At 35.9% G+C, this 18,862-nt stretch overlaps 1 protein-coding gene and 1 non-coding gene across 2 annotated transcripts in view; one reads left to right on the top strand and one right to left on the bottom strand.

The window, feature by feature from the left end:
- The window catches only part of SCN9A (sodium voltage-gated channel alpha subunit 9), a 172,154-nt gene extending 153,538 nt beyond the window's left edge, over positions 1-18,616 (top strand). Inside the window, exons 21-27 of the mRNA XM_057745529.1 lie at positions 1,867-1,989; positions 5,721-6,002; positions 6,751-6,804; positions 7,702-7,839; positions 12,795-12,899; positions 14,240-14,510; positions 17,424-18,616. Of these exons, the coding sequence (XP_057601512.1) occupies positions 1,867-1,989; positions 5,721-6,002; positions 6,751-6,804; positions 7,702-7,839; positions 12,795-12,899; positions 14,240-14,510; positions 17,424-18,616 (2,166 nt within the window). The remainder of the gene's footprint in view (positions 1-1,866; positions 1,990-5,720; positions 6,003-6,750; positions 6,805-7,701; positions 7,840-12,794; positions 12,900-14,239; positions 14,511-17,423) is intronic.
- LOC130859700 (U6 spliceosomal RNA) lies at positions 12,587-12,692 on the bottom strand. The gene has a single exon (XR_009055262.1). It is a non-coding gene; the product is annotated as a U6 spliceosomal RNA (small nuclear RNA).
- Positions 18,617-18,862: the final 246 nt, after the last annotated feature.

Genomic DNA, 18,862 nt, shown 5'->3' with positions numbered 1-18,862 from the left:
TGGGGGAGGAGCTGCGATTTTTTTCTTTCTCAAAAATTGATAAATTTGTTTCGTAGCCCAGTTGCTCTCAAAGTCTGATCCCTGAACCAACAGCACTGGCACATGTGGGTGGGAACTTGTTAGAGACACAAATTCTCAGGTCCCACTCAAGTCCTGCTGAATCAGAAACTCTGGTGTTGGGACCCAGAAGATTGTCATAACAATCTCTCCAGATGATTCTGGTACATATTCAGGTTTCAGAACCTGATTTGATATTCATTTGATTTGCTATTCAGAGGATGGATCTGTTTGATTTCTGCAAGCTTCCTGACTATTTGAAACTTACTTGAGTGAGCATTATTCATCAGTAGGGGCATATACCATGCATATACACAGTATACATAAATAGATAAATACATGCATATATATATGTTCTCAGTTACAGACTACACTTTAGTTTTCTCAATAATGTACATATCTTCAATATAATAACGCTCACTTAACAGTGGTTTGGAGATCAGGTTAACCATTTCCTTAGGGGTTATTCAAATTATAATACACATTTTAAAACTATGTTTTTTTCTGATTAAAAAGGAGCATTTATTATTCTGATTAAAAATACACATTTTTTAAGCATACTTAAATGGAAAACAATGGGCCTGAAAAACTGGTTGAATTTAACAGTGATATTGAGCATTAGTTAGTAATTCTGGATACATATCATGAGGACCTAAAAAGAAACAGTTATGTTAAATTTAGTGAGACATTTAGAAGTAACTATGTGAGAGCAAAACACTTCAACACATCCTGTTTCAAAATCAGTTCACTATGTCTCTGAGAGCAACAGCAGTGAACTTGCAAGCCATAAATTTTTCTACTCTTTCAATAGTTAAACATAAGGAAGGTGACTCTCAAGTTGCTCCTAATCTTCCCTGGGAAACTTCCGTCTTTCAGTCATTACTTAATTCCAGAGAACTGCGTTGCAGACATTGTTCTTAGGCATCGCCTCCTACTGCACGCAGTGTGCAACAGTGGATATTGTAAATGAAACTTCTTCAAAGACTGAATGCGGTTACAGATCCAGATCGCGGCTCATTGAGGAGCTCATTGCTCCTTACCAAAATGTGTCTTGATTTTACTGCTGTCCACGTTCTTTCTTCTGAGACAACACACGATAGTAACACAAATTTCCGTTGGATGCTGGTTATGGTAATTGTGGAGGGTCTGTCTAACACGGCGAAGTTCTTGTATGTCTGTGTTGATTGTGAAGCCGTTGAGATCACCTGCTTGTGTGCTTTCTTCAGAACAGACGAGATTTTCTCCCACTGATTATTGATAGGAAGATCTTTGGTGCCAATTCTGAGAAACTGTCAGGCAGAGTAATCTTGGGGGGAGTTTGCCTCAGCTCAAAATCATGTGTCTTCAGAATGCTTTTGAATAAGGTCTACACTAGGACTTCTATTTGGTTGCGTGATTGCCACACTCTTTTGACTGACCTTCAGAATCACACACTTTGTTATACCCTAGGCTTTATTCCAGCTGACATTCTGATAGTTTCTTAATTAAATGTTCAGAATTCATAAGCAAGTACAAAACCAGCGACTACAAAAGTGTGAAAAGCATGTGTGATTTTTTTATTCAGATATAAGAAATAACTTACTTTCCTTCTATATTTCTTCTTACTTTGGTTAACTTTCCTTTAAATCTGTTTCCTTTAAAAAGCATCTATCTTATCCAATTTTTAGACAATAAGTAGATTTTCTAACCTTATACATAAAATCATTTTGTTCTCGTAGAGCTGCTCCTAGTGACCTTTGAAACTGACTTTTTCTCTTCATGCTTTATTATTTCATTGAAATGATTGATGGAATTTTTCTTCTTTTGTAGGTTTCTTTGGTTACTTTAGTTGCAAACACTCTTGGCTACTCAGACCTTGGTCCCATTAAATCCCTTCGGACACTTAGAGCGTTAAGACCTCTAAGAGCTTTATCTAGATTTGAAGGAATGAGGGTAAGAAAATACTAAACTTTCTAATATAATATTCATATTTCTTAATAGAGTATAAATACGAAACAATGGGCATGTAGAAATTATGGACTGTTTATATTTACACACATGAATATATATACACACACGTATATACGTGAGCTGTTTATGTATGTAAGTGTATATACATGTGCATATTTACCCAGTACTTCAGTGCCTAACATTTAACAAAGACTAAGTCAAATACAGTAATGCCTCCTTCATTTTGTATTGTTAGGCAATGATTCAAATAAGTGACTTTTCCCTTCCTAGATGAGAATCTTTCCTATGCTAGGAAATTCAAGCGAAGGGGACCCTGTTAGTCCTGACAGCATCTCTCATATACAAGTCATGAAGGACTTGCCTTTATCAGTGCTCAAACATTTTTTAAGGAACTGCCCTGGGTAGGGGGCATAAGAAAAGACAGAGAAGTGAAGCAGCATCAGGCATCACTTTTAGTTTCATTCTTTAAACATATGACTCAATGAAAGTGGAAATAGCTCCAAATTATATTTGAGAAAACTAAAGCCCTGCGTTTACTTAATTTGCACTAGGCAGCAATAGTTCCTGAAAAGAGATTCATGTTGCAGAAACACACAAGGTGAGGTAAATAATGACTACCAGCAACTTAGCTTTAGGGCTATATTAAATCAGCATCTTCAATGACTTTATTTTCTCTAATGAGCCTATATCCTCATTTGTTGCTTCTCTCCTTGAATTTCTTCTCCAGATACATTCCTACTTTCTCATGCCTCTGTTCTCTTGGCTGGGAGTGCTTCTCCCTGCCCTGTCTTAACCCCTGCTCACCAATATAGCACATACCTACTCATCCTTTCAGCCTCAGTTTAGATGTGCCTTGTCTGTCCACCACCAGGTATTATGGGGCATCGTTCCTATATGTTCAGACACATAAAATTCTCATTATATTGCATGGTACTTACTTATTTACCTGACTGCCTTTCTAACTATAGACTCTGAACAACTTAACATGCAGATTAGTCTAGCTCACTGCCTTTCTTAAATGTGGTCAGCATCATCTGAAAACTTACTAGAAATGCAAATTCCCAGGTTCCACCCCAGATCTACTGAATAATAAACTCTGGACGGGGGCTCAGAAATCCGAAGCCTCAGATGAATGAATGTTAGACATGTTTTAGTCTAGCAGATCTTCATTATTACCCCTCCCAACCTAATTATAACTGTAACCTCTACTAGTTAGTGTACCCAATGTCTATTGGTCCCCATGTACATGAGAGGTCATGATTATACAAAAAATTTTTTCATAAGTAAAAGTCAAGTGCTTTTTGTCATGTAAGAACTGAAAAATTACAAGTTCCATTTTATACAGAAAGGTAGAATGGAATTGACATTAATTTTACTTTTTGAGCATTCGTAGAATGTTGTGATCTATTCAGAACTTATGACTAATCCTTGAACTCAAGCAGAGCGTGTACTACCTTCTCATGGTCAAGTAATGTACTTTCTCCAACAAGCTATTAATACATCCCACAGGGATTAAGCCACTCCATTATTTTACCCCATTTGCTCTTTGTTGTTTGTCTATAATACAGGTGAATTGGTTGCAGGAGAATGTTTTAATATGTTTGGAGTGACAAATATGTCTATTTGGTTATGTTTATTAGCCATGCGAAACAGGGATGTTTCTTCAAATTGCAGGGTCCTTTTGAAGAATAAATGAAACATGACTGGAGGCATTTTGTAGTTAGCTTCCTTTGAAAAGGCTTGAGGTTCTTGAGCTTACTGACTTTTCCAGATGGCTTGTCATCAGTGATACATATCCGTGTCCCTCAGGGACTCATCATGACCCACATTCTTTCAACAAACATTTTCGATACCAACTATGTGTCAAATTTTGTTCTATAAAAAGAGTACAATGGTAAATAGACCCCAGCCCCCCAAGAGTGAGTCAGGACAGTGGTCATGGAGAAACAGAGAGGGGAATACTAGTTACTCTGTGACGTCTGCTATAAAAGAGTAAGCACGCAGTGCTACGGGAGTAGAGATGAAAGTGGCTGCCTGGGGAGTCCGGGAGGGGCTTCATAAGGAGGTGACCTTGGAGCCAAGACTGAAAGATGGGCCCCAAGTCACAGGCAGGTGGGCATTCCAGGCAGAGATGCAGCTTGGTACAGACGGACAGAGTTGACTAGGCAAGGTGTGTTTGAGCAGGATTAAGCAGCACCTAGGATCAGCGTGCCTAGGTTGTACGCATAGTGGGAGGGTAGCAAGAAATGAGAATAAAAATGTAGGTTTGAATAAGAGCTGCCCACTTTGCATTCTATTCCCTAATCCTGTTCTTCCTAACCCTTTTGGGTCATGTACACTCTAAGAATCTCATGAAAGTATAAATCATCTCTCCGTAAAGAAAGCATACCCATAATGTTTTTCATGTAATTTCATGCCCCCATGGAACCTCTACTGGTCTGTGAACCCCAGGGTAATAACTGTTGTTCTGGACCAAGGGTCGACAACCAAAGCCCGCAGGCTGGGTGCCTGTTTTGTAAAGGAAGTGTCTTTGGGTCACAGCCACACCCGTTTGTTTATGTTTGTGTGTGTATGTGTGTTTATATATTTATGCTACAATGGCAGAATGCAGTAGTGGCAATTGGAATCATATAACCTCAAAGCCTAAAAATATTTACGAAAATATTTGCCAACTGCTGCTCTAGACAATCTCAAAAGTGGATTTGGGATCCTAATTGTCTCCCTTTTTGGAAATGTCTTGAGCGCTTCCTTGATATATTGCAAAAAAAAAAAAGAGGGAGCACATGCTCTTTAACAAGTTAGTCTTTCACACATTTGCACTCAAATTCAGAGTAGAGGTCAGCTGTAAGAAAGATAGTAAGTTTGGAAAGATGAGATAATTAAGAAAATCTGGAGAGTGATAAATGCTGCAGTAGTCGCCATGCAGGAGCACTGGGTGGCAAGAGGCACTGGGGATCAATAGTGGAGAAGCTGAAAAGCAGAAACGAAGGGAGCATTAAAGATAAACTATACTACATTTTTTGTTTCGAGGTCAGCACTATCTATATTTAGCCAAATGCTTATATATAAAGTGTTCTTAGAGTTAGAATAATACGTTTGAAAAGATTGCTCTCATTCTGCAGAAAACAGAGGTCCCAAGGTCTTAACTAAGTTTACATCGCACACACCTAGCAGAACCTTTTAAATCTAAGGGGTTCAAACCATGAAAAGATTTGCAATCTTAACTCCAGCTTGTAATATACTAGTAGTTTCTCTAGATGGGAGAATTTTAGCACTGGTAATTCTAGGACTGTGAACCTTTAAATGTACATTTTACGTATTTTAATCATTTATATTTATAAATTTCTTTCTTTTCTAGACCATGCAGATTTTATGACTTCACCTTACATAAATCAGGTTTTTGGTTTATTCTTTTTATTTCTTTTTTTCATTTATTTAAGCTGTCATATGATCTTAGTGATTTGTTGCTAATAGTTTCACTGTGTGATCCTCATGTATGCTTGTAAATGCCTTGATCGCGGGTCTCCTGTCTCATTTTGTCCCGCTGGGCATATAGTAGGCATTCAGTAAATACATGTTGGTTGGTTGATTTGTGCCTTAAACATGTAAGGGGGGGGGCTCTTCTAACTTCTTTAATTCTGCGTTGCGTTTTATTAATGTTGCCCATTTAACATCTTACTAAGCCTAATCATGCTCTTCCTTCTGAATGCTAGGTAGTCGTGAATGCGCTCATAGGTGCCATCCCTTCCATCATGAACGTGCTGCTTGTGTGTCTGATATTCTGGCTGATATTTAGCATCATGGGAGTAAATCTGTTTGCTGGCAAGTTCTATCAGTGTGTCAACACCACAGATGGGTCACCGTTTCCTACAAGCGAAGTGGAGAATCGTTCGCAGTGTTTCGCACTTATGAATGTTAGTCACAATGTAAGATGGAAAAACCTGAAAGTGAACTTTGACAACGTTGGACTTGGTTACCTGTCTCTGCTTCAAGTTGTAAGTGACCCCTTTTATGAATGCTTGACATGTTAGTGCACTTTCGATGGAGGAGCCGTCATTATTTATATAATTATTAACTAAAAATTAAAGTACGTTGTGACTTTTAAAAACAGAGTTGGTCTTTCTTAGAACATGTGCCTATAAACACGTGCACAGAACATGGGTTCTTTGCATTTTAGAGTTATTAACCCACCTGAATGTTGATCTCAAAATGAACAGTCATTTCTTGAACTGTACGTTTACACTACAGGGAAATGAGAAGGACTTCCTACTGGTATGGAGAATCCTTAAGATATGAAGAAAAATTGTTTCCTTCCTTATTCATAAAATTCTCCCCCTCTGGAAAAATAAAAGTTCATGTACAAAACACACAGGCAGTTGTAACAACCTGGCAAGAATTAACTAGGAGTCAGATTTAGAATGTGACTTTGGAATGTGTCCCTCCCTTTTTTTCTCCTTGACACAACATCTTTACGTTCAGTTGGTATTTTGCAGTACAGTGGGCTTTCCTTACCTGTGGGTTCACGTCTGCCTCATGTAAGAGACTTGAGTATGGGCAGATTTTGGTATCTTCAGGGGGGCCCAGGAACCAATCCCCTTCAGATACCGAGAGACGACTGTACCGTAAAACTCACTGATTTAATATAACTTAATAAATGTTGTAACATTAAACACACTAAACTCATTTATGACTCTTCTAGAGTATGCGGTTCGTATTCCGATTGCATAAATTTTATATTTACAGGCAACATTTAAGGGATGGATGGACATTATGTATGCGGCAGTTGATTCTGTTAACGTAAGTATCAGTAAACATAACACGAAACTCTACAATTTTGAAGAGTTCCTTAGTTTAGGTAGGCTGTTTTCAAACAGCAGCTCCAAGGAGCCCGTGGTCGGTGCACACACACTGAAGAGCATCCACCTGGTGGCAGCCTAGTGGTTACCTGTGCAGTATCTGGAAACAGAGCTTGGCTGAAATTCTGGCTGTACCATATCAGACAAGCTTGCATATGACTTTGAGCAAATTACTGTGTCTCTCTGAGCTTGTTTATAGATCTATGAAAAGAAAATAACTCACCACCTACCTCATGGGGTTGTTCTGAGAGGATCCAACTAGAAAATGTTAAGTAGAGCACTTAGCACAGCCTGGCAATAAGTGCTCAGCAAATATTTTTTTATCCAAATAGAAATGAAAGAACATATTTTATTTATAGTTTTTACTGCTTTTAAATTTTAAATTTTAAATTTCCTTGAAAGAGTTTATGCAAAATAAGGCGCACGTTAAGAAAGTTTGAAGACTACTCTTCATATTGTCATAAAAGCCACAGAAGACATTTCTGTAATCAAATGAAAAAAAAAGCAAAGTTTATATAAATATGATATCATCTCTTTTACTCTCTTTTTCTGGAAATAAAAATTATGCATTAGGTCATTTACTTAGTCTAAGAACAAGTACTACAATGGCTAACCCCTTTGTAGTGCTTTGAAATTATATTCATACTAAGCGTGTAATAAATATTTAGTGTTGAATAACTTTTTAAGAATGATAATGTCAAACCTCAACAACACTATGGCTTCTGAAAAATCACATTTACCTCGGCTAGCACTGTTTGAGTTACCTGGTCAAACCATATGAAAAAGAAAATGATACATTTTATTGTCAACATACTGCTAACTTTTGTTGATTTTATAGGTAGACAAGCAGCCCAGATACGAATACAACCTCTACATGTATATTTATTTTGTCATCTTCATCATCTTTGGCTCATTCTTCACCTTGAACTTGTTCATTGGGGTCATCATAGATAATTTCAACCAACAGAAAAAGAAGATAAGTGTTTCAAGCTTTTGTCATTGCACTGAAAGAAATGAACAATTATTGTCCCAAAAATACAATGTGAAATTTAATTTGATGTCAATTAGTAATTAGTTCATTAGAATTTCATTAATTTTCCAAGTAATTGGTCAGTTTACAGTGATGGATATGCTTAATCTCATTCCTATCTGCACAGAAAATAATTATCTCCTAAGTCATATTTATTTTTAAGCAATATGTCAACTATTCAGTGTTTTTCCAATGTTCCCTGTAGAGGATTGATTAAGAAGGTTCAATGCACGAATTATTTATTCAGTACACATTTCATAAGTAGTTACTATGTTCTGTTCTGAGCCACTATTCTGTGTGGGATGTACTGGGCTGGAGAACAACATAAGATACTTACTTGCTCAAGGAGTTTATATTATAGCAGAAAAAAATGATAGATACAGTTCAATCCCTAACGTCAACCATAAAAGGAATTATTATTATAGACTTTGTCTCATAAGTGAGGAAATGCACAGAGATTTTGAGCGATTTACCCAAGATTAGGCACCTGGTAAGTGATAGAGCTAAACAGTCAGTAGTTGATCCCAGGCACCTTGTGTATTATTTAGGCCCTTTCCTATGCTGTACCCTGCAGTACTGTAATATGACATAGTAATAAATGCAGTAAGAAAAATTAACAGCCAAACATGTGAATGGGCAGTTAGAGGAAATCTAGATACAGCTATAGGAAGTTTTATGATGTATATGACAGTTGAGCCGGCCTTGGAAGATGGATGAAAAGACATACAGCAACTGGGAGGCACAAGGATAAGTAATCCACATGGAAGGTCAGAGAAATGTGTGAGCACATGTACTGTGCTGGTAAAGGAGGCAGCAGTTCAGGAGAAATGCCAACCCATCCATTTCGGGTGGAGTTTTGAGAATAGAAATAGTAAAGACGAGGTCTTTACTGCTTGAGAGCAGATCTGAAAAGCCGTATTAGATTATTTTTTAGTAGGACCGGATGTGTCATTGAGGTATTTGGAGTACAGAAGAACATTGAAGCAGGACATAGATATTTATTAAGATTTGATGACATGTCTGATCCTGTGTGAAGTACTTTACACAGTAATCTTCATCACGTTTTAGAAGTCTAGAGAGCATAGTATTCCCACCTCAGCTCTCAGAGGGGTTTTGTGACTTGCACGTGGTCTGATAGCCAAGAATTAGCTTTGTCACGGATCTAGCTCCAGAGTCTCTTTTCCCAGAGATTACGAAAACTCAGCTTTAACTAAAACATTACCCTAGCAGTGATGCAGAGGATGACTGGGGAGAGACCAAAGACTGGGTCAGACCCTGCTTTACCTGCCACCCAGACCACACTTAATTCTCCAAATTAGTCATTCGCAGCAATAGAGAATAGGGGATACATCCAGTTAAGCGATTTTAGGGGGTAGAGTCTACAGTATTGTTTGTGATTTGCAGGAGAAAAAAAAGTCTCAGAAGTCTCAGTTTTCTCACAGTTACCTGAATTACTCAGTGTTCTCAAAGTTAACAGAGTTACTGTGGCTGTAGCACCATCCACAGGAAAAGAGACCTTTGAAGGAGGAGGGCTAGAATAACAAGAAGAAGTGATTTCAGGTACTGGCTTAGCATCTAAGAAAAGACAGATGTACGTGCAATGAAATATCATTAGTGTCCTGATTGACTTTCCACAAGTGACGGAAAATGTAGTAAATATTAAATGGTTTTTTTTGCTTACATTTCCAAATACAGGTGTTTATGTGTCAAATAATTTTTTAAATTCCGTGTTCCATTCTTACAGTTTATATCTGACAGTCAGACTTAGCTAACATCATCATATATTCATGCCTTTAGGCAGGGGGTCTTGAATAATTCATAATGAATATTGAAGGTAATTTTACAAATTATACCTTAATTTCCAATTTAATTATTTTTTTCTGCTTTAGTCATTATGTATGTGATATATAAGCACACATATGGTTCCCCAGCATTCCCTGTATAAGATAAGTTATAGGTGCATCTAGAAAGTGCAGTATGACCGTGACAGGACAGCCACAGCCCTCATTGCTTTGATCCCCTTGCTCTCAAATGCTATTCTTACAACAAGAATCGCCACTGCAGGAAGATGGGGTGGGTAGACACCCTTATCAGTAACATCAGGCAAAAGTTACTAATTTCAAAGCACTGACAGCTACAGTTATCCCCTACCATTCTTCCAGGGTTTCATGTGCAATCTAAGCATGCTTTTTTTCTCTTCTGATCCTTTCTGAATGGTGCAGGGTTTCTTTCCAACCTACTAAGAGAATGAAAGAAGACAGGACCAACACTTCAATTAATACTCGACTACATCGGAGGCCTCTGCTCCATAGAGGCCTCTATACAAAGTATCTACGTTCATCTAATCCATAGAACAAGCAAATGAAAGTGGTATCTTTATACAAGTGTATAAACCAGGGCCTGGAGAGGATAAATAACTTGTTTCACATCAAGCAGTAGGTCATTGGTAGTCAAGATCCAAAGTTCTGTTTGACTGCAAAGCCTGTTTTTTCCGCAATGCAGTGTTGCCTCTTAATGCTTTTTAACTTCAGCACTTTGATCTCAGTTTAGGACTCTGACAAATTCCCATACCTCTTTCTAATAACCAACCCCACACTCCTAGTTTTCCAGCTCTCCATCTTTCTTATAAATAGTTTTCATCTTTAACAAATCCATGTGATAATTGGGTTTTAATAGTTCATCAGAAAATATGCTTCTGAAAATTAGAACACGTTATTAACAAGTTCAAGTTATAAAAGGGAAATGTGTGCACTGTATTTACACAAATGACTAAGTACATACCTGCGTACATATGAGTAAATTCCAAGTAACATCAACCCTTTTCAGTAACTATAACCTAATTTGAAAGGTTAATAACAACGACAGCAGTTATAAATAATTATTGAGTGTTTGGAATGCAGGATCTTAATTGATCCTCACAACAAACCAGTGAGGTAGTTACTTTTGTAATGATGAGATGATTTAACCTTAAAGAGATTTAAAAACTTGCCCAAGAGCAACAAAGATGGGGATTGAACAAGATGATCTTACACCAGAACTGGAGTCTTCACTACTGTGTAATACAGCCTTGACATAGAGTGTAAAGACCAGCCTGACATACAGAGTGTCTCCTACCTAGCTTTTAAAGGGATGCATTTTACAAGCTCTGTATAAGCTACAGTTAAATCAAATGACATCACAAGTTTCTCCACTGGAGCATTTTGTAATCTCCTCTTAGCTTCATCCCACCCTTCATTATGTTGACAATCAGGGTCTTATCAAGGGAAGACAAAACCTGCTACTTTGATTTTTACCTCTAATTCAGAATTATCTTCCCAGTGTTTTCCTAACTTCTTGTAAGTTCTTGACAGGCTATGATATTCAACCCTCATCACTGAGGAATAAAGAGTCTGGGCTTCTCTTGACATTGGCGTGAAAGTTCTCTCTCTTGCATCAGTAGGTCAGATGAATACCAAAATTACACAGACTGCATATCAATTAGAGGAGATGTAATTAAAACACATAAGACAGAAAAGGAAGGCTGGTTATCATTAGGTATTTGATAGATAAGAAAATGCAATCCAGGAAAACCAAAGGGAAACCATAACCAGATCACCTTAACTCCAGGACCCTACAAGTTAAGTAAGGGTTTCAGAACTTAAATACCCCAAAATAAATTCCTAATTATAATACATGGATTGCCCTAATTTATGCCATAACTAAAAAGTTCATATTAGAGACCAGTGAGGAATAGCATGAATCTGTAACAATTATAGATAATTTTAAGAAATTAACAGAGTTTAAAAGAATAGGCAAAGCTTCTAGGCCTCCTTTGTGAGATATAGACTTACACAGTGTAGAAAGGATCAAAAACTTTATTTAGAGGTTAGTTTATTTAGTGTTGAATCTTAAATGTTAAATTCAATTAGAAAGTCCTTCAAGTCAGAAACCCTGGATTATTGGTAATTTTCTCAACATCTAAAACTCTATTATGTGTAATGTTTACACCCAATAGTCTTTATGTTGAAATTCCTTTGTTTGGAATTAAAGAGTTTTTTTATAAATAAATAAGTAAATAAATAAATTTATTATGTGTATACCACGTATATGTGTGAATATACACTATTTTTAGATATGTGTTATATATATATATGGTATATTCATTTTTTCTACTAATGGAATATGGTGTGTTAAAGTTAATACAAGTGAATATAAAAATAATACTATTGATAGTTTAGCTACCACTTTTGGCCCCCACTCTATAAGTCAATGCAGCTAATAAGTAAACATTAGCCAAATTATCATTCACTACTTTTATTTCTTATAACCTTTTCTGATATATTTGTTATTTTGCAATGAAATGTCTGGTGAGACAAGTAGCATATAAAATGAGATACCAGCACATTGTTTAAAATAAGACAGGTTAGGCTATTAAATGATAATTGAGCCAATCATTACTGCATATAACCCATATATTTTATATGTTCTACACATCACATTACCTACAGAGAATCATATGCCTACACAGAGGTAATCCTTTAAGACAGGTTGGATTTATAACTACCTTGCACATAATAAAATGCATTTTATTTTTTTAAATTGAGGTATAATTGACATATAACAGTATATTAGTTCTAGGTATACAACATAATGATTCGGTATTTGCATACATTATGAAATGACTACCATAAAAGTTTAGTTACCATCTGTCACCAAAAATACAGAATGTTTCATGAATTTGCATGTCATCCTCAATCAGGAGCCATGCTAATCTATGTGTGGTTCCAGTTTTAATACATGTGCTCCTGAAGTGAGAACACATTTCGTTTCTATATGAATTCATTTTTAACCTGAATAATTATCTAAAGGAAGATCTAGACAATGATTCTGCTTTTAACTAGATTTATTTTTTATTTCTTTACCTTGGAGGTCAAGATATCTTTATGACAGAAGAACAGAAGAAATACTATAATGCAATGAAAAAGCTGGGATCCAAGAAACCACAAAAGCCAATACCTCGTCCAGGGGTAAAAAAAAAAAATTATATTTAGCATGTAAATTTTTTAATTATTTTGCGTTCATCTTTAATATGTAATTGTTTCTTAAACATGGATGCATATATTTTAAAATTCTGAAGAAAAGTTCTTATAAAATAATATATGTGTTTTGAACACCATCACAGTTCTTAACGTTCCTCATATATTTTCTTTTTCTACAAAAATGAAAAATAATTGTATATGCTTTTACCTCTGCATTAGCTATACAACTTACTATTAGTACAAATAGCCTGTAGAGAATCAAAATAAAATATACTTTGATTGAAATTTGATTATCTTGATGGCTTTGTGGTGTAGTGATAGCTGTCTATCAGTCAGGTGAAACTAACCTTGTAGATCTTTGATATTAAGACAAACAGCCAGAGAAGCAGTTGGAAAGGTCCGGAATCTAAACCTTATCTTACCATAGGGTCAAAGACCAGAATAGGCTCAGATATAAACAGTAAGTCTCAGCAGTTAAAGAATAGTTTTAACAATTAAAATAATTTTAAATGCATTACACGTGTTCCAATTTCTATTCCACACAACACACCTCACCAAAGTCATGGCTGAAGACAGGACATCCTGAAGGTGGGAATCCACCGAGTACCCGCTGGGCTACGTGAGGATTGCCCAGCACGCTTTAAATGGACACATAGCCAGATTTCACAATCGATGAATTTGAAGCTCTGGCATTTAATTTTTTCAGTGCCCTACTTGATTTTGATACAGTGCCTTAAAACTTGCCTGTGCAACTAACAAAGTGATTTTGAAATTGGGCTTCCTGGAAAGCATAATACTGTCAGTGAGACTGATAAGAAAGGTGATATGTTAAGTATGGATATGTTTGGAAATATATATTCTATACATGGAAGAGATAGAAAAATATAGATCTCTGATGTTATAACAGTAATGCCAACAACACATTAATCAAAATAACGTGACAAAGTAGAAATTTAGAAATGTTGTTTCATTACCTTGAAATACTCCAGGTGCTGGAGCTGAAGTTTTCTTAGTAAAAAATTACCTTGTGATTCTGGCAATTCCTATATAACATACTAGAGTCAATACGCTTGAAAGCAAATATTAGTTTACAAGGTTAACTGAAGACTTGGTATACTGAAAGTCAACAACAACGAAAAGTTTTCATGTATGCTGACTTAGATTTAACCCATTAATAATATTTCTTGTATAAAGCAAGAACCTATGACCAGGGATAATTTCTGCAAGTGTTGAAGACAGATACTGTTAAAAAATTTTTTTACTAATGATTTATGGATACTACTTATAAAATTTCCTGTACATTTCCTATTATCTTTGTTTCTCTGCAGAACAAATTGCAAGGATGTATATTTGACCTAGTAACAAACCAAGCTTTTGATATCGCCATCATGGTCCTTATCTGCCTCAACATGGTAGCCATGATGGTAGAAAAAGAGGGACAAAGTGCATACATGACTGAAGTTTTATATTGGATCAATGTAGTTTTCATTATCCTGTTCACTGGAGAATGTGTGCTGAAACTGATCTCCCTCAGATGCTACTTCTTTACTGTAGGATGGAACATTTTTGATTTTGTGGTTGTAATTCTCTCCATTGTCGGTAAGACCATTTATTAATCAGATTTTAATTTTGAATCAAACTAAACATCACACATACGCAGAGAAGTTTCTGAATTCTTGAATGTAAACTTACTTTTGAATAACTTAGGAACACTGAAAGAATAAGGAACCTTAAAAACAAAACTAAACAAATTTAGTTTGTGTCGGGACCTCTGTGTCAGAATTCCTAGGTTCACACTACAAGCCTCAAAGCCAGATATTTTCTATTTGTTGGAAGCACATAATACTCCTTGGTATTTGATTTCCAAGATTATCCTTCACAGAGGTAGCAACTGTGTCTATAGGTAGGTATGTCTTAGAAGACCAGTGTAGAATATGAAAATTTTTGCACATATGAGAACTGTCCCTTGATTAATGATAATATAAATAGCAAGAATATCAGTGACTCTTTGTGAAAATTCTTCCTGAACTCAAAGTGAAGTTAAGGTCTGAATAAATGCCAGCTTCATTTCTTATGGCTTCATACTTGTCAAGTCTGTAATCATTTCTCAACTAACCGCAGTGATATCTGTGAATCATAGTATTTGATTATATACTTCCTCTCATTTCGTTACCATAGCTTTTTTCTTCTATCCTCTTGCTTTTTATTGTTTGTACATGCCTTGCCCAATAGTTTAGGATTGCATTTATTTTTATAATTATAAATTTTAGAGAAATTGTGGAGATTGTTTAATACAAAACTCAATTCAGAGATGCTGAAAAGGTCAGGCCAAGAAAGATTAAAAGTTACATAACCTAAAACCGCCATATTGAGTACTATAAGTTAGAACAGGCATTCAAAATCAACTTTTGAAAAGGGAGTATTACTACCAGAGGTGACATTAAAGTTAATATATAAAAAAAAAATTAAAAATTAAGTAGGAATCATATACTAATAACAAGCAAAATAGTGGAAGCATTCCAATTAACTTAGGAAGAAGAAAAGAGTGTCCCTCTATTATCTCTATTTGTAACAGTGCTAGCTGATGCAATTAGATAAGAAAACAAAGAGGTACCTATATTTGAAGAATGGAGCAAAATATCTTTTTCAGATCTTATTATGGCACTCTAAAAATGCAAGAGAATCAACTGAAAAAGATGGATTCAATTAGAGTTCAGAGGTGCAGATTTTAAGTTGCATGCATCATAGTTAGTAATTGTTTTATGTGTGGACCAAAAAATTAGAAAATACACCTAGAGAAAAATCTCATTCTCAGTTCCAATAAAAATAAAGTAAAATACCTAGTAACAACTTTAGCAAGAAATGTATAAGGCTTCTATGAGGAAAACTAATAGAAACAAAAGAAAGTTTAAATAATTGAAAGGCTTTTCTTGTACTTGAATAAGAAGGGTCTCACTGTAATCGTGACCATTTTTTATAAATCAGTCTATAAGTCCAGTGTTATCCCAATGAGAATATGAGTGTCTTTTTGTGTTGTGGGGATAATAAATTGGTGATATAAATGTGAATGATTCTAAAATTCACCTGAAAGAAAAATTAGAGTAATGAGGGGTGACTTACATTGTTAGATATTTAGATGATTATTACACTAAGTAGAACAGTGTTTACTAAGAAGCCCAATGGATTCAAATAAATAATCCAAAATTAAACTTCAATATATAGAAAATTACTAAGTTACTCAAGTAAAAGATCTCATGGATCAAGATTAATTAATGTGTAAAAAAATGGATTCTAATTGAAATACATTTATAACCATATGCTTAAATAGTCCTTTCTATTCATTACAATCTTGACTCCATGGAGAAAAAATTATAGATATGACTACACAAAAATTAAAATGTTCTGTGGAAGAAAACTCACTACCACCACCACCAAATTAAAAAAAAAAATTGAAAGGCAAATTAAAAACAGGGAAATTGTTAACGTAACATTTAAGGCCAACAAAGGACTAGTAATTGTAATAGAAAAATAGTCCTCATAAATCAATAAGATAGTAAATCTCCCAATAGAAAATTGGGCAAAGGGCTAGACTAGGCCAAAAAGAAAAGGTTGAAAATAGCCAAGAAGCACACAAAATGTCTAATAAATAAGAAAAAAAAAATGTGGATTATTTTTTTCCCAAAAGAAATGCAAATAAACTACAATAACAAGATGTTTTAAATGTCACAAAGATTTCTGGTAAAATTATAAAGAAGAAGGACAGCACTGGTGAGCAGGTGGAGTGTGAACACTTGCAGAGACTATCACTAGGAGTGTTAATTTGTACAGACTTTACAGAGATAGATTTGCAATATGTAACAAAATTTTAAATATACTGTTTGACCTATCTTCTGTTATCAAAATATGCTTAGGCAACTAGAAAAAAACACACCTGCTTGGATATTCGTCTCAGCCAAAACAATTGGAAACAACGTAAAATTCTTTAATATACAGTTATTTTGACAGAAGATTATACAACTATAAGGAATTATTCTGTTGTCATTCATATGGAAATATCCCTATAAAATATGATGAACTAATTAAAACAGATGACAAAAAAAAAAAAAGCTTCTATACCATGATTACATTTGTATATGTTTGTGTGCTTGCATAGAAAAATGGAGTGGTCCTCAACAAAATGTTAACAGTAGTTAATGGTTGGTTGATATTTCAGGTGATTTATATTTCTTTTTAGTATTTTACTGTGTGGCATAAATTTTTCTACGCTTACAATTAAAATTGTTGTGGAGGAAAAAAAAAAGTTAGTAAAGGAGAGAGTATGTCACAGTGGTAATTCTAACCATTTTCCTATGGGATTGGTCGATCCTTGGATTGTTGCGAAATTGTTTTCAAGATAAAATGACAATCCTGAAGTCGTAAGAGATAAGATGGCACATAAAACTGTTTAGAGTCATGATTTTCTGTAGTATGGATATTTAAATATTTTCTTTTTATTCCTTACCTCTTCACCAGGTATGTTTCTAGCAGGTTTGATAGAAAAGTATTTTGTGTCCCCTACTCTGTTCCGAGTGATCCGTCTGGCCAGGATTGGCCGAATCCTGCGTCTGATCAAAGGGGCCAAGGGGATCCGCACGCTGCTCTTTGCCTTGATGATGTCCCTTCCTGCGTTGTTCAACATCGGCCTCCTGCTCTTCCTGGTCATGTTCATCTACGCCATCTTCGGGATGTCCAACTTCGCCTATGTCAAGAGGGAGGTTGGAATTGATGACATGTTCAACTTTGAGACCTTTGGCAACAGCATGATCTGCCTGTTCCAGATTACCACCTCTGCCGGCTGGGACGGGTTGCTGGCACCTATTCTTAATAGCGGACCTCCAGACTGTGACCCCGAAAAAGATCACCCTGGCAGCTCAGTGAAGGGAGACTGTGGGAACCCATCTGTTGGGATTTTCTATTTTGTCAGTTACATCATCATATCATTTCTGGTCGTGGTGAACATGTACATCGCCGTCATCCTGGAGAACTTCAGTGTTGCTACTGAAGAAAGTACTGAGCCCCTGAGTGAGGATGACTTTGAGATGTTCTATGAGGTTTGGGAGAAGTTTGATCCCGATGCCACCCAGTTCATAGAATATAGCAAACTCTCTGATTTTGCGGCTGCCCTGGATCCTCCTCTTCTCATAGCAAAACCAAACAAAGTCCAGCTCATTGCCATGGATCTGCCCATGGTCAGTGGGGACCGGATCCATTGTCTCGACATCTTATTTGCTTTTACAAAGCGTGTCTTGGGTGAAAGTGGAGAGATGGATTCTCTTCGTTCCCAGATGGAAGAAAGATTCATGTCTACAAATCCTTCTAAAGTCTCCTATGAGCCCATCACAACTACACTAAAACGAAAACAAGAGGATGTGTCTGCTACTGTCATTCAGCGTGCTTACAGACGTTACCGCTTACGGAAAAATGTCAAAAACATATCCAGTATATACATAAAAGATGGTGACAGAGATGATGATTTGCCCAATAAAGAAGATATGGTTTTTGGTAATGTTAATGAGAACTCAAGTCCAGAAAAAACAGATGCAACCCCATCCACTATCTCTCCACCTTCATATGATAGTGTAACAAAACCAGACAAGGAGAAATATGAAAAAGACAAAACAGAGAAGGAAGACAAAGGGAAAGATGGCAAGGAAGGCAAAAAATAGAGCTTCACTTTTGATGTATTGTTTACAGCCTGTGAAGGTGATGTATTTGTGTTAATAACACTCTTTTAAGGAGGTCTATGCCAAAACTCTTTTTATCAAAATAGTCTCAAAGTCAGTGCAGTCCCTAGCTCTGAATCTCTAACGTAGGTGGGCAGCATTAGCAGATGGCTATTTTTGCATTGGTAAATGAATCTATGAGAATTGCTAAGAGTAACTGCACAGGGATTATTGATTACAGCAAACAAC

Source organism: Hippopotamus amphibius, chromosome 8 (genome assembly GCF_030028045.1).
Source record: "Hippopotamus amphibius kiboko isolate mHipAmp2 chromosome 8, mHipAmp2.hap2, whole genome shotgun sequence".
NCBI classification, from domain to species: domain Eukaryota; kingdom Metazoa; phylum Chordata; class Mammalia; order Artiodactyla; family Hippopotamidae; genus Hippopotamus; species Hippopotamus amphibius.
Note: the sequence above shows the minus strand (reverse complement) of the source record. Positions and strands in the feature narration are given on the sequence as shown.